Raw genomic sequence first — 16,035 nt, forward strand, 5'->3', positions numbered from 1 at the left:
TTCCACGGCCGATTAAGTAATTGACGTTGGTGTAACCGGCCCAAATGGTGGTTTCCATACGAGAAGCACGCACGCTTAGCGCTTTTTTTACCTTTTTTTTAAAAAGGTAAGTTTGTATACAATTAAAATTACTATTACTCAATTAAAAAATCCTATCACCACCCCCATAATATACAATATACGTATTTATCTAACTGTCGCTTAGGTAATTACAAATAAGAATTACAAAATAACAATCATAAGAATCAAGAATCAATGCTGTAAAAAACTTTATTCAATTATTGTCATTTAAATCTTTTATCATTTAACAGTAACATTTTGAGAAATTATTTATTTTGCAGGGGCGAATCCCATTTTATTTTTTCCCATGTCGAATTTAATATAATATCGACGAAGAAATAGACTGCCTAAAACCCACGTTGGACCATCCTTATCCGAAATGTTATTATCCTCGAAAGGGCTCATACACGATGTGCCATAGCTTAACGTGGACTGTAATGAATTGAATACTTTATGATATGTTTCTAAAGCAAATTTAAAATGTTATCTTGAGACACGATAGTGTCTCGGGACTATTTAACAATATTTACTTGAATAATATAGTCTTCGCTAGTAAGTTCGAATATTCTTCCACCTATGATAAAATAAATATCGGGCAACTTGTAAATCTTTTTGCAGTCCACCTTTAAACAAAATTTAGTATTATCAATCTATATCTATTAATATAACCAGTAATATACAAATATTTATTATTAATTTATGTCAGTGGTTTATTTAGCATTATTAAAAGAGAATTACTACTGCAAGAAGTGTCATCTATTACTTACAAATGCTGAATCGTTAAGACTAATAGTTCTGATATATTTATTAATAACTGCAATAGCCGATAGCGGTCCAGATATTCGAAAGTTGCTCGAGTCAATAATACCTTGACAGTCATTCGCGCATAAGGTATTATTTCCTAGTCGAACTCTAAAATACGATAGCATTAACAATTAACTAGCATATAGTCCGTGACTAACATAAGTATAATTTAGAAAATAATTACGTATCCATAGTAAATTTCCAGTATCCTTTGCGTGTAACATTAACATACGTGAGTTTGCCTACATAAAGATTGGGATCGGTATCACCAATTATCAGTTCACCAACCTCAGTCTCCAAAAATCTAAAAAGATTATTACATTATTTAATAAAATTAATCAAATAAAAAATTAAGCAATTAATTAGATTAACCCTAGTTTATTAAAACATCAACAAAGAATTAATTGAGTAATTTATTGACAATGCATACAATATTTCAACTATATTAAGTCTTCTTCAGCTAAATAATTAAGGCAGAGCATGTATACTCAATGTAGTCAAGGGGAAAATTAAGAAATGCAAATATCTAACAATAAGTCTAAAATACGTATATACACATCTATGCTTGCGTAATATATAGCACATAGACGGAAATTGTTGCGCTGAATACAATAACCTATGTGCGGTTGTTTCAGCTAAACAGTGTCATAACTACCTCACTCTACTCTACAATAAAAAATAAATTAAAAGTTTAGAAATAAATTGAATACACGAAATTCCTACTAATTAAAACGTTGGAAAAGTCGATATTATAATAAAGGTAAAAATCGATCATGAAGCCACATCATAGGTTGGACTTAACAACATATTAAACAATATATTTTTTAATATAGAAGAAATAATATTTCCAATGTGGAAAGACAAATTGTTTAAGTAAACAAATTTTATCATTTAAATCTCCTAGCATTTAACGGTAACTTCCTGAGAAGACATTAATATAGACGCACGTGGCGTTTACGAAAAGTACATACTCTCTTTTCATATAGATGCTAAAAATGGGTCGTAACAACAGGCGTTGTTGAACCATGTTAATAAGAACGGGAATTCCTGTAATAGCTGATGTGGAATAACCCATTCCCACGACTCCTTCATAATTTGGAACAAGCTGTAATCGCCGTCTATAGCTTATTGCTTCTCCGAATGTCTGATTTTGAACAGCAATTGAGCTACGAAGACCGAACTACAAAAAATTAATAATGTGTTTTTAAGAAAACTTTCATAGATATTAAATTATTACCACAATTTAAAAAATTGTGGTTAAATGGAATTTGCTTGACGATAACTCACATACACTACATCAGTAGATAAATATCCGGAGATAACATCATCATCGTATTGAATATCGAATGAAGTACTATTTGATATGTATGTTTTTGATTTGCTATCATTATATTTAATATGTGATTCTGAGGCTATAAAAAGAAATTCTTAAAAGTATATCAGTTTAATACTAATATGTGTGTGTGTGTGTGTGTGTGTGTGTGTGCGCGCGCGTGTGTGTAAAACATCAAATAACGTTTTATTTCTGCTGCATATATATACAACATTGCACTCCCCTCCCCGTGTGCGTGCGTGCGTGCGTGCGTGCGTGCATGCGTGTGTGTGTGTGTGTGTGTGTGATATGTATTTTTAATAATATTTTATATTAAATATTTTATTTATATCTTTTGTTATAACACGTGAGTTATATCAAATATTATTTGTATCTTTATTAGAATTAGCGTGATATATGTCAAATAAACAGCATGTTATTGTAAAACTCAGTTCTATAATATTTATATAAGAAAAACTTTAACACTTGAAACTTAAAAACTTTAGATTTTAAACACTTTAAAAATTTTACTTGGAGTTCGTTAAAAACCGCTATTCGAGTGCCTTCATATATCGTTTTATCCTTGTTGCTCACTCAATATCAAACGAGGATAAGATGATACACCCGGGCAACATTTCCGAACATGTGTAAAAATATAATATTAATAGATACAAATATATTAGTACAAATAATAAAATATCAAAGAAATAAATAACAATGTAAAGATACTTACTGCAAGCAGCGGTATTACTATTGCAATTTTTAGATAGTATCCAGAAATTTGAGGAACTAGTATCGAAAAGTACTTTAAAATATTGTGGAAAAGATCCAATTGAGATATAGCCAAAAAAGGAATTTTCGTGATCATTTTGCAATTTTATTCTTATAGCAACACGACTCCTAACCGAACGACTCTGTCGATGATCGATGTCAGTCGATCTTTGAGTAGAGTTTGTCTCATACAGCGGAGTTCTTGAAGCATCAAGAAAATTTAATTATATCATACGTATATGTGTAGTATATCACATACATTTATTCGAATGTACGAATATATAATATATGAATATCATAGAATGTTACATATGTACACTTTCAAACAAATTTATTATTTTCAAATACTACTTACTTTTAAAAACTGTTACAGTTACAACATTTTATAGTATTAAAAAAGAAATATTATCTGTTTATTTATTTACATATCATATATGCTATTTAGCTATTTTAAATGCAAATTCTTTTGTGATGCTAATATTAGTTAAGACATGATATATAAAAAAGATAAGAATATGATTCTTAAAGGAATTCTTCAAAAGCATTTCTTTACTCTGACAAAATCTATATATGTTTTTTCTATTTATTTTAATTATTATTGAAGTATTTATCGCAAATTAACATTTATATATGCTCACCTTTGCAATTCCGCGTTGATCAACACAAAAAATATCGTTACCACCACAAAAATTTGATACATGTTTCTCTAATTTCCTGATTGAGCTACAATAATCAAGAAGATTCTTGAAACGTGGTAATCTCTTTTCACAAACAGAATCTGTCCACAACATTCGGTTTATATAGCTGAAGTACGTGTTTACAAGAGGGCAAGAAGGACAACCGAGAGAGCGCTCAAAGAGTTCTAAAGCAATCCGATACGTCAATTTTGAAAGTAACGCTTCGAGATTGGCTAATGCAAGAAGCTTGTGACCTGCGATTCGCGTTCTGCGTCTTATATAGATTGGGCTTAACAGCTTTATTCGGAATTCTTATGTTAAGAACATTATAACGAAACAATAGTTTCTGAGTTATTTTAATCGAAAATATATTTTCAATTAAAATATCTCAGAAACTATTGTTTTGTTATAATGTTCTTATATAGCTAAAACGAATGTTAAACTATCTCGTACTAAAATCGTATTACATAGCAGTCACGTACGAAGAGTATATTACAAATGTGTATAAAGTGACTTCAATACATGTGTGTGATTAGTTTTTCGTTAAAAATAATACATTATATTGAATGCAAAAATAGATTTACATATTTAAATGTGTAATACAGTGTCATTTTTATGAATGACGGAAAATTAAATTACATACATATGTTAAAGTCATTTTTTACATACTTAGATTTGCAATATACAATGAACTCTTTGAAAATTTAAAGAACATTGCGTGCTTAGGGAATCAATACCAATTATACAACAAAGATCAAAATTGTATTAAACCAAGAATACACTGATCAATTTGACGTACAATCGTACGTCACCTGTAAAGATTGGTTTATTTTATCAAAAGGAAGAATTAAAAAAATGACGCAAACCGATTTAACTCTTAAATCCCCAGCCAACTTTCTTACAGAGATAAGATACAAGATAAGAAAGCAGCGAAAAATGGCGATGTTGTTAAAACAACTTCAATTTTATTTTCTCATAATGCGATTGGTACTTACTTGCGCCATAATAGTCTTCACAAAAAAATTAATAATTGGTCGAGCTGCTTCTAGATCTGGTAACTAGATGAAAATCAAAAAGAGTATGAAAAAGAAACAGAAAGCTAGAATTAACAATAAAATTCTGAAAATGTTAGTTTGGAATTAAGAAATTGATTTTATGTAGGATTAATGAATTCTTTAATCAAGCCTTTCTTTCATAAATTAATTCTAGCGGAAAAGATAATTCTGCGTAAACTGCACTTCCTGCAGAATGTTTAACTACTGTTCTAACTATTTTCTTTTATTATTATGGAGAAGTGGCACTGTATATTAACATCATATTAAGATCAGTTTCTGCAACTTACAAACAATAAGTGCTCTAAAATATTACTTTTTACATGCATCGAAATAATTATTTTATTATCTTCTTTCGTCGTATTTTATATAGCATTATATACAATAGTATTTAGTTGGTGTAAATTTTTTTAATACATTTAAAGTACAAATTATAATATTAATAATAAAAACATCAAAAAAAAAATATTAGTATAAAAATAAGTATTTAATATAAAAAATACCTTTTATGATTTAAATAAAATTGAAGGGTCGCGCGGTATATATATGAAATCTACATATAATGTCTGATAAGAATGTATATTTTATTATAACAAATTTCGTTACACTCATAACGTTATGTTTCAATAGGATATTATGCTAAAAGAATATATTGTACCAAATCATTGATAAAAATAGTATTACACACTTTTCTTTAATTTTTAAAAATACATGTACGTATTTATTTAAGAATGTACCACATATAATCACAAATCATAAGGTAATAAGCAGGAATCAATGTTCTATAAAATTTGTCTTAATTATTCGCTTATTGTTATCATTTAAATCTTTCAACATTCATTTGTAGAAAAAATATGAACGTCTGTATTGGCGAATCCAATCCGATTGTTTCCCATGTCAAATTCGATATAGTACCGATAAAGAAATGCATTACCCAAAATCCACATCGATTCCTTATATATGCTCGGATCCGCCTCTTCAAAAACGCTTATACACTTTTTCTGATTATTTTGTTCGAACTATAATGAATTGAACGCAACATGATATTTCTATTCTCAAATAACTTAAAACGTCATTTATCGATATTTACCTTGATAATATAATCTTGGCTAGTGAGTTTTAATGAAGTGCCATTTAAGACGAAACAGATATCGGGCAAAGAAGGAATCTTATCGCAATCCACCTTTAAACAAAACTTAATATTAGTAAACCATTTATTAGTGTAATCAGTAATATAGAAAACATTTGTTAATATATTTTAATAATTTATCTAATGTTGTTGAAGGAAAGTTGCTATTGCGTTAAGTGTTATTATTTACAATCATTTCTTTCCCAGTAAAAGTAGTCCCGATTAATCTGTTAATAGTTGCGATATTTGATAATGATCCCATTATCTTGGTGGTGGCTATGTCGATAATAGCTGGACAACCATTCTTACAGAAAGTTATACCTCCTATTTTAACCCTACAATGCGATAAGTTAGCTGGTTAGCTGGCACATAATTTATAGCTGACATACATGTAATTTAAAAAATAATCACATACTTATCCACGGTAAATTGCCAGAATCCTTTTTTAGTAACATTAACATATATGAGCTCGCCTATATAAAGAGTGGAATCGGAATTTCCAATTATCAGTTCGCTACTCAATTCGGGCGGAGAATTTCTGTAGAGATTATATATATTTTTTAATAATATAAAAAAACATTATTTTTAATTTGGAAAGACAAATATTCTAATATGGGAAGATAAGCTATTTAAATGAAAAATATTTTTAGACACGCAACGCATACAGAAGGATACGTACCGATCTAAAAAGATACTAAAAACAGGTTGTGTCAACAGGCCTTGTTTCACCATATTGGCAAAAAAAGGAGTCACTTCTTCAGATACCGGGGAGTATCCCATTCCCAAAATACCGTCAAATTTCGCAGAGCCGAATCCCCATTCGTCTGTCGCTTCCCCGAACGTTTGATTTTGAACATTAATGCCAGCAATCTATAAAAATTGATGTGTTTCACGAAATTTGTATAGATTATAAAATTGGAGCTAAATAAAACTTGTTTGCTTGAACAATGACTCACATTCACTATGTCAGTAGATAAATATCCCTTCACATTATGCCCATTTTCGTATTCAATAATGAATGTCTTATCATTTAGCATGAATGTGCTGGATTCATCATGATTATATCTATTATACGAGAGTGAGACTATAAAAGATAGGACATTAAAATACTAGTCAATTAATATTAACAATTTTAGAAATAAATTTGTTTTTATTAATTTAATTAATATATCTATTCTTTAATAAACGTATGTATAATTAACAGTTGTTTAAATACATTAAATGTATTTATATCTATATTTTTGTCTTTAAAATTGTATCTTGTGCTAAAGATCATTTGTGACCCTTAAAATAAGCATAATAAATAAAATAAATCACATGTGAATATAAAACTTAATTTCATATGTATATTTATCTACTCGGTATGTTCAACCTTCGAAACTTCAAAACATTTAAATTTTAAACTGTTTTAACAGTTTTATTTGAAATGTGAAAATTTTACAGCATCATTCTTAGCCTTTTCTACATTTTTACATCAATCACACACACATACTTGACAATCATTAAAATTAAAGAAAACAATTAAAATTAATACTATTATTGCAATAATAATATTATTAAGTATAATTCAATATTAAATATATTAAATATTAAAGTACTCCTATAATAGAATATCGAAATAGAGATGATATACTTACAACAAGGATATTGATCACAAATTTTGGATGGTACCCAGAAATCTGCGGAAATAGTATCTAAAAGTACATTAAATTCTTTCGGTGGGGTTCCAATTGCGACAACACCATAGTATGCGTTATTCCAACTGTGATAACACCATAGTATGCATTGTTCATGCAATAGATATTCCCCTGCAGTACCAATACTCTTAGCTGAACAATCCTGATTGTCCTATACAATGGAATTCTTGAAGCCATAGAAATTCTTAAAGCAAAAAAATTTAATTATATGTATTAATGTATCACAGATACGCATACATAGTACGAATATACGAATATCATACAAGGACATACACGCGCGAATTTCAAATAAATTGATTAATTATCTTAAAACACTTCTTATTTTTTAAAAACTATTAAAGTCTTAACATTTTAATATTAAGAAATAAATGCTTCTTTTCATTTATCTATTTTTACGTATTACATGATAAATGTACAATAAACAAGTTTAATGGCTCAATTTCAAAATAATATTATAAAGGGCATACACCATTACTCAAAGTCTTAGAAACGAATAATAAAGATTTATTAATTTCAAACAATAAGATAAAGTATATCTTTGATATCAAAGATATTATTCGCTTCTAAGACTTTGCGTAGTAGTCTATGCCCTTTATTATTATAAATGTATTATGATAAATATAATTATATTAAAACAGAATTTCTTTTTTCCTGACCCTTATAAGTATTTCATTTAACACATGATAAGAAAGACTGAAGTGCAAACCTTAATTTAAGAATCTCAAAAGTATTTTTTATTTGCTTTATTTTGACATTCAAAATACATTTTTCTACAAATTTGTTCTAATCATCATTGTATTTATCACGTTTATATATATATATATATATGCTTACCTGCTCTCTTCTGCGTTGATGAGCACGGAAAGTATTGCAACCGCCACGAAAATTTGAAACATATTTCCCAAATTTCCTGACGATTAAGCCACAAGAATCAAGGAGATCTTAGGAGCGTTATAATTCACTTTCGAATTTGTCCACAAGACGGAAAAGAACGTAGTCAATCGTTAATGTGCTCCCAATCCTGTTAATGTACGAGTTTATATGTATATGCTTGTATTTATAAAAGAGTGAAAAGGACGATAGAGCGCGCGAAGCGTTCCAAAAGCGATCCTAATTGTTCACAATAAGTTTTCTTCAATCTGATAACAGATAACGGTACAATCGAAACGTATCATGGTTTTATTGTATCACTAATCAATTAGTTAGTTTTTAATTATTGTTATAATTTACTTAATTAATAACATGACCATAATACGTTCCCTTCGAAATCGTGTCACTTTTGTCTGAATTTTTTTCCATATATCTTCTATATTTTTCAAAGTATTTATTTAGAAACGTTGTAATTCTCTTTCGAATTTATTCACACTCAAATTGTACAACAGAAAAAGGACGTAGTTGATCATTAGCGCTTGCATTGATCTGGAGACACGGTAGTGTCTCGGCGCTATATTTATATACGAGCTCATATATGTACGGTCAGAAGCAATGAAGTTATGATACTTTTTTTCCGATGAATTTAAGAATACGCTATCAAATTCAGGATGCAAATCCCTCTCATGTGCAATGAATGAATATAATCTATGAGATTTGTCAAATGTGTCTATACAATGTGTAGCATAAATTTAAATGTTACGTGTCGCGCGAAAAAAATTCATAAAATATGTTAAATATGTTTAATATATATTATATATTAATATATATTATATATTAAATTATTAAAATTATTATATTGCTTATATAATGTGCTCTGACATTATATTTCGTGAATTTCGCGCGACACGTAACATTTAAATTTATACTACACATTGTATAGACACATTTGACAAACCTCATACGATCATATTCATTCATTGCACACGAGAGGGATTCGCATCCTGAACTTGATCGCGTATTCTTAAACTCATCGGAAAAAAAAGTATCGCAACCTCATTACTTCTGACTGTATGTACTTGTGTTATAAGAAAAAATAAAGGACGATGGAGCGCGCAAAGTATTCTAAAAGTGATCCTAATAATTTAATCTAGAGACCCTTTGACAAGATTTTGGACACAAAACAGTTACTTTTGATTAATCTGCCATGTTTTAACAATCCCTGAAAGAGAGAAAAAGACAGAGAAAGAGATAAAGAATGATACATAGAACAAAAAGAGGAAGAAAAAAAATAGTAAATGTATATTATGCTTCACAAGAGTTTAATTTAATCTCTAATCAAACTTTTAAACATTGCACTCAGAGAAAAAAGTCGTATCAGTAACTATAAATTTATAGTGAAATAGCGCCTCAACTATATACATATTATTAAATTCTAATAAGAATACTAGATTAAGTGAACTAAGAAAATATAGTACATTAACCATATAAACAATTTATAAATGGTTAATATTACTATATTTTCTTAGTTCACTTAATTTACTTATTGTTGTTATTAAAGCTTTATAATACGTAGTTACAAATTTGTGTATGCATTTCTTATTTATTTATGTCTTCCAAGTTTGAAACCAACGCTGCGCCTTTTATTATAAGCGAGTGGTTTCCTTCTTAGAGGAGAAACTGAACTCCGCTACGTCCCTCTGGTGACAAAGCCGCGTACTACTCGTACTGAGTGACCCTTTAAAAATTTTTGTCTAAACTAGAAAAATGTAATTGTTATATCTATTTGCATGAAGTCCAAGTAACTACTCAATGTAGTTGAGTCACTACTTCACTACCAATTAATAGTGCATACAATTTGTTACCGTGACTATATTTTTATAATATTCAGCACTACTTTAGTTTCTATTACTTTGTAAAACTAGTTACAGGTACTTCAATTGCAAAAGTTGAATTTATAGTTACTGGAACTATTTTGTTTTCTCTCAGTGTACGTTTTTTATATACGCCTATTTTGCATATATTATATATTATTTTTAACACGAATTAATAAAAAAATTTAAATATATTTATTGAAATACAGTTAATGCGTTAATTGCATTACGCACATGCCAAGTTTTTTCTTTATTATAGTTTAATTAATCATTTATTTAGTAACTTTTAAATTCATTTTACATGCCTTAGACTTAATGAATTTTCTATAGATACGTTCCTTCAAAATATTTTTTTAGTAATAAGATACTTTGCCAATTACATTGATTTTGTATTCTTTTTATCAATTTTTGAATAATTATATTTAAAACGTTTATTAAGGAAATAAATACGTTTCTGGTTTTAAGATATAATATTTGGATATAAAAAAAATATTCGGAAGATATAATATTTGATATATTTCCAACCTTATTATTTCCAATCTTATTAATATTTCACATGTTTGTACTTGACACATATTTTTACTCTTAAAAAAAATACTAAATTTAAAACAATACGTGTGTAAAAAAAGAAACTTACTCGAACTAAAAATTGTATAAATTCATATATTATTAGGAAATATTATTAGACACGAAAAACCGCCTTGAACGATTATGGCATTCATGTGTGAAAAAAGAAAATTTATAATATATGAAATAATATTTTTTTAGAATGATATATTAAATAAAATTGAAGGGTCGATATAAAAAATCAATATATAATACATAAAGAGAATGTATATACTTTATTTTAATAATTTTAATCATATTCGTAATATCATATAACAATATATTTTATACTAAAAAAATAAGCTGTTCAAAATAAATTTTATCAAAATTGATAAAAATGATATCGAACATTTCTTCGTCCTAATTTTTTAAAATATTACATAAGTATTTATATAACAACATACTGCTTAATTACAAATAAAAATTACAACATAATAAGTATAAGAATAAAGAATCAATGTCCTAAAAAAATTTAACTTAGTTGTTTTTAATATTTATGTATTATATTATTGTCATTTATATACTCTAGCTAGCATTTAAAAGTATTCTATTGGGATGACACTATTTGTTTTGCGGGAGCGAATCCCACGCGATCATTCCCCATGTCGAACTCGGTATAATACCGACCAAGAAATGAATCGCCCAAAATCCACAACGTACCAAATTCACTCTGAGCCGCAATTTCGAAGGCGCTATAACATACTGGTGTACCCTCATCATCGATCTATAATAAATTGAATATCGTGTAATGTTTCTATTCTAAAACAATTTATAGCTCCTGACTATACACAACAGCCAATGGATTGTAACATTAGAAGCGGGAAAAATACATAAAGAATTCTTGAAAATTATATTAATATGTATTTTTAATAAAACATTTATAATCGATGGAATAAATTTGTAAAATATATAAAAAATTTCCCTTGTATTCTGATAATCACTAAATAATCATATATTTGAAACTAAATTATGCCTATCAAAAAACGAAACGAATGACAGCTGTCAAATTGAGATAAATATAATTTTATTCTATTGCGAAATAAGAGGAGAGTTTTCGGTATATTTTACAAATGCATTCTATCAAATATAGTTGTATTCGAATATTATTTTCTTGATAAATATTTCTGTTTTAATATATTTTAGAATTTTCTTAATGTATTTTCTCGCTTCTGACTTCATTAATTTGAAGATCCGTAGTGAGTAATCAGAAGCCTTAAACATTCATTTGACGATATTCACCGTTCTCACAATGACGTAATCTTCTGCAATGAGTACGAATGGTTTACCACTTAAGAAGAAAGTAACATTGGGCAAATTAGAAATCTGGTCACAATCCACCTTTGAACAAAGTTTAGTACTTAGTAATCCATATTAATATAACCAATAACATATCAAACTTTTATTAATTTATTTCAGTAATTTATTTAGTATTTTTAAAAGAAAGTTGCCATTGCGAAAAATATCATATGTTATTTACATATACTACTCCGTTAAATTCATCAATTGCAATCCGGCTAGTAATAATTGCAATGTCCGTTGGTGGTCCAGCTAATCGGGAAAAGCCCGTGTCGACGATAGCTTGACAACCATTTGCACATAAGGTTTTATTTTCTATTTGAATCCTATAGTGCGATATTAATAATTATCTCATATATAATCCGCAAATGATATATGTATAATTTAAAAAATAATAACATACTTATCCATAGTAAATTGCCAGTATTATTTGTGAGTAATATTAACATATGTTAACTCGCCGTCATAAAGAGCGGGATCGGAGCCCCCCAATATTAGTACACTACCAGCCGTTGGATCCAAGGAATTTCTGTACAGATTATATATACTTTTTAATAAAAAAACATAATATTATTAATACAGAAAGATAAATTATGTATAATAGTATGTATTGGAAAGCAAAATATTCAACTAAAAAAGTATTTTCAGACACGCTTGGCATGTTCGAATTATATTAACATTATTAACATACTCGCTGTCGTAATGAATGGAGTTATCCAATGTCAGATCATTACCCATCGTAAACGAGGAAGTTCTGCATATATTATATATTTTTTAATATAAAAAAACAATACTTTTAACGTGGGAAGACAAATTTTGTTATATGAGAAGACAAATTATTTAAATAAAAATATATTTTTAGACGCGTAACACATATGGAGAGATATATACCGATTTAAATAAAAACTAAAAACTGGTGACGACACCAGGCCTTGTTGAACCATGTTGGTAAAAACAGGAGTCACTCCTAAAACAGATATATTGGGGTAACCCATTCCCAAGATACCATCGAATTTTGCATAGAGAAAAGCTATTCCTGGTTCAGTTATCGCTTCCCCGAATGTTTGATTCATAATATTAAGACCAGCAATCTACAAAAAATTTATATATTTTTAAGGAAATTTTTATAGATTGAAACTAAATCGTATTGTTTATTGACGATGACTTACATTTACTACATCAGTAGATAAGTATCCGGACAATTTACCATATTCATATTGTATATCGAATAAAGTACCATTTGGTATATACGTGCGAGAAGTTCGATTATTATATTTTTTATGTGCCACTGTAAAAGATAGTACGTAAATGTAAATAAGTTATTGTTAAAAGTGCTAAAAATAAATTTCACTTTGTTAATTTAAATATTCAAGTGAAACACAAAAAAATGTCATACCATTTAATTTTCTCATTAAAATTATATTCATAGAAGAGAGAGAGAGAGTATCAATTTTTTTTAACTGTGTGAACAAATATACTTATTGTAAGAAATGTTTTTAATATTTTAATATTAAATATCATTTATTAAAATATTAACGCACGGTTTGTAATGCCAATTCCCATTAACACAAACTGTTCCTTTTTTACAATAATAAAATATACGGGCAAATGGTGCGCAAATTATATAACCAAGTATAAGCAAGTTGTGAATAATTTTCATATTTCAACAACTTGCTGAAGATGATTTCAAGAAAAACCGAAACGTTCAAGAAAATTGTATCGACACTCATGGTAGAGATCAATATATTATGTGAATATCACTCGAATTTTTGGTTATATAATTTGCGCATCAATTTCCGCGCTGTATTAACGCTCTCATTCCTCGTATATTTTTTTATTGTATTTTCAATTTCGAGTGTCCTATTATTTTAATTTTGTTTTTTCCTTTTTTGTTGTATACAAACATAAACATAAATTTAAATATAAACATAATATTGAAAAAATAATGTTATAATACTTACAACAAGTTAAGTCATCAATGTCACAGTGTATGGATGGTATCCAGAGATTTGCGGAACCAGTATCGAAAAGTACTTTAAATTTTTGCCGTGGAGTTCCAATTGAAATAACGCCATAGTATTGGGTATTCCGAAAATTAAGCAGTGGTTCTCTTACAATACTAGTAAACCGCCTAGCCGAATCACCTTGTCGATGATCGATGCCAATCGATTTTCGAACAGAGGGTGTCTTGTGCAACGAAATTCTTAAAACAACATTTAAAAAGTTCTGTTATATTGTACACATTTATGTATCATAAAAACACAAATATATAAACAGATATGTGAATATCGCACACATGTATATATGAATTTCCAATAAATTGATAAATCATCTTTAAACTTAATTTAATTATTTCTTATTTCTAAATATTACATAAGTCCCAACCAAAGGTAATCTGTATTAATCTAATATTTACGCATCAAATAACGTTATATATTTTAAATGCGAACTTCTCCGTTCATGATAAATATCTCACTTAAAACATAAAGAAAATTAAAATGCAAGCCTTAAAAATGCGAACTTCTTCGTTCATGATAAATATCTCACTTAAGACATAAAGAAAATTAAAATGCAAGCCTTAAAGAAATTTAAAGTTTTTTTTATTTGTCCGCATTACTCTAACACACAAAGTACATTTTTGTACAATTTTGTTTTAATTATGGTTGAAGTGAATCAACGTTTACACATGCTCACCTATGCAATTCCGAATTGATCAGCACGACGAGTGTTGCAACTGCCAGGAACAATCGAAACATGTTTCTCGAATTTTCTAGCGATTAAATCTAAAAAGATTTCAGAGATGTTGGAACTCTTTTCCAAATCAGCTCACAATCAGAACACACAACAAACGAGAATGAAGTCAATCATTAGCGTTCCCAATGCCATTTATATACGAGCTTATATGTTTGTGTTGGAAAGGATAGGAAGAAGGACGAAGCGAGCGAAAAGTGACCTCAGTACTTTTCGTTAATCGAATTTCTAATAAATTTAAAAAAAAATGAGGTTTGCATTTGTCCACACTCATATTTCGCATATACGCATGACTCAATGTATTTAAATAAATTTAATTAATAAAAAAATATTAATCTTTAAAATATGCACCGTTTGTCTTGATAGTATAAGCTTACAAAAATAATGATACAGAAACATGTGACTAGAATAATGAGAGTAACTGAAAGTCAACGCGGTAAACAATACACAAAAATTTATCTAAAAACAATATATAATTTGACGAATATAATGATAATACAGAATTAGATGATTTAGCTCGCTTTTGAGCTATTCTCAGCAATATATTCAATTTATTCATCGATGTAAAATGTGTTTCCCCAACGAAGCGTCAAGTGAGTAGAAGACTAGTTCTTCAAACACAAACCAGTTAAATGACTGGTTGAAAGGATAATTGTGGAATATATTTTACAATACGATATTTTAGGAATTGAATTTGAAAAATGAAACGGTGTAACTAAGGGATAAACCGCTAACCAAATCATTGTACATCAATGTCTACTAATGCCCAATAATGCCCAAATAATACCCAAGTAATGGGCAAGTAATAATCAAGTACCCAATTTTATATGCCCATTAATGCCCTAGTAATGCTCCATATTGCTCGATAATGTATAACCCCCCCCCCTCCACATACCGCTTATTATAATAGGGGAGAGTGGTCTAAATCATCCCTCCCTCCACATACCGCTTATTATAATAGAGGAAAGTGATCTAAATCGGACCGTGTTCTAAATAGGACCTTTTTAATTTAAATGAATACGGTTAAGCAGATTTGCGTACTATTTATAACGTAAAGTCCTTATAAGACACCGAACATGTGATAGCAGTTTGACAGTTCTCTGTCATAACATTCATAAAATAGAGGCAAATATGTA

General features: G+C 28.5%; 1 protein-coding gene and 1 pseudogene across 1 annotated transcript; both read right to left on the reverse strand.

Moving 5' to 3' along the window:
* Nucleotides 1-330: 330 nt before the first annotated feature.
* LOC108727638 (lysosomal aspartic protease) lies at nucleotides 331-8,398 on the reverse strand. The gene is made up of 8 exons (XM_018455814.1): nucleotides 8,337-8,398; nucleotides 2,910-3,148; nucleotides 2,152-2,276; nucleotides 1,823-2,044; nucleotides 1,049-1,158; nucleotides 828-972; nucleotides 591-683; nucleotides 331-492 (listed from the first exon to the last, which is right to left on the reverse strand). Exons 1-8 carry the CDS (start codon nucleotides 8,396-8,398, stop codon nucleotides 331-333), a joined length of 1,158 nt encoding a protein of 385 aa, XP_018311316.1.
* Nucleotides 8,399-11,399: 3,001 nt separating this feature from the next.
* Nucleotides 11,400-14,904, reverse strand: LOC108727621 (lysosomal aspartic protease-like; annotated as a pseudogene).
* Between the last annotated feature and the right edge of the window lie 1,131 nt (nucleotides 14,905-16,035).

Source organism: Mycetomoellerius zeteki, unplaced genomic scaffold (assembly GCF_001594055.1).
Source record: "Mycetomoellerius zeteki isolate Tzet28-1 unplaced genomic scaffold, Tzet1.0 scaffold517, whole genome shotgun sequence".
Classification (NCBI taxonomy): domain Eukaryota; kingdom Metazoa; phylum Arthropoda; class Insecta; order Hymenoptera; family Formicidae; genus Mycetomoellerius; species Mycetomoellerius zeteki.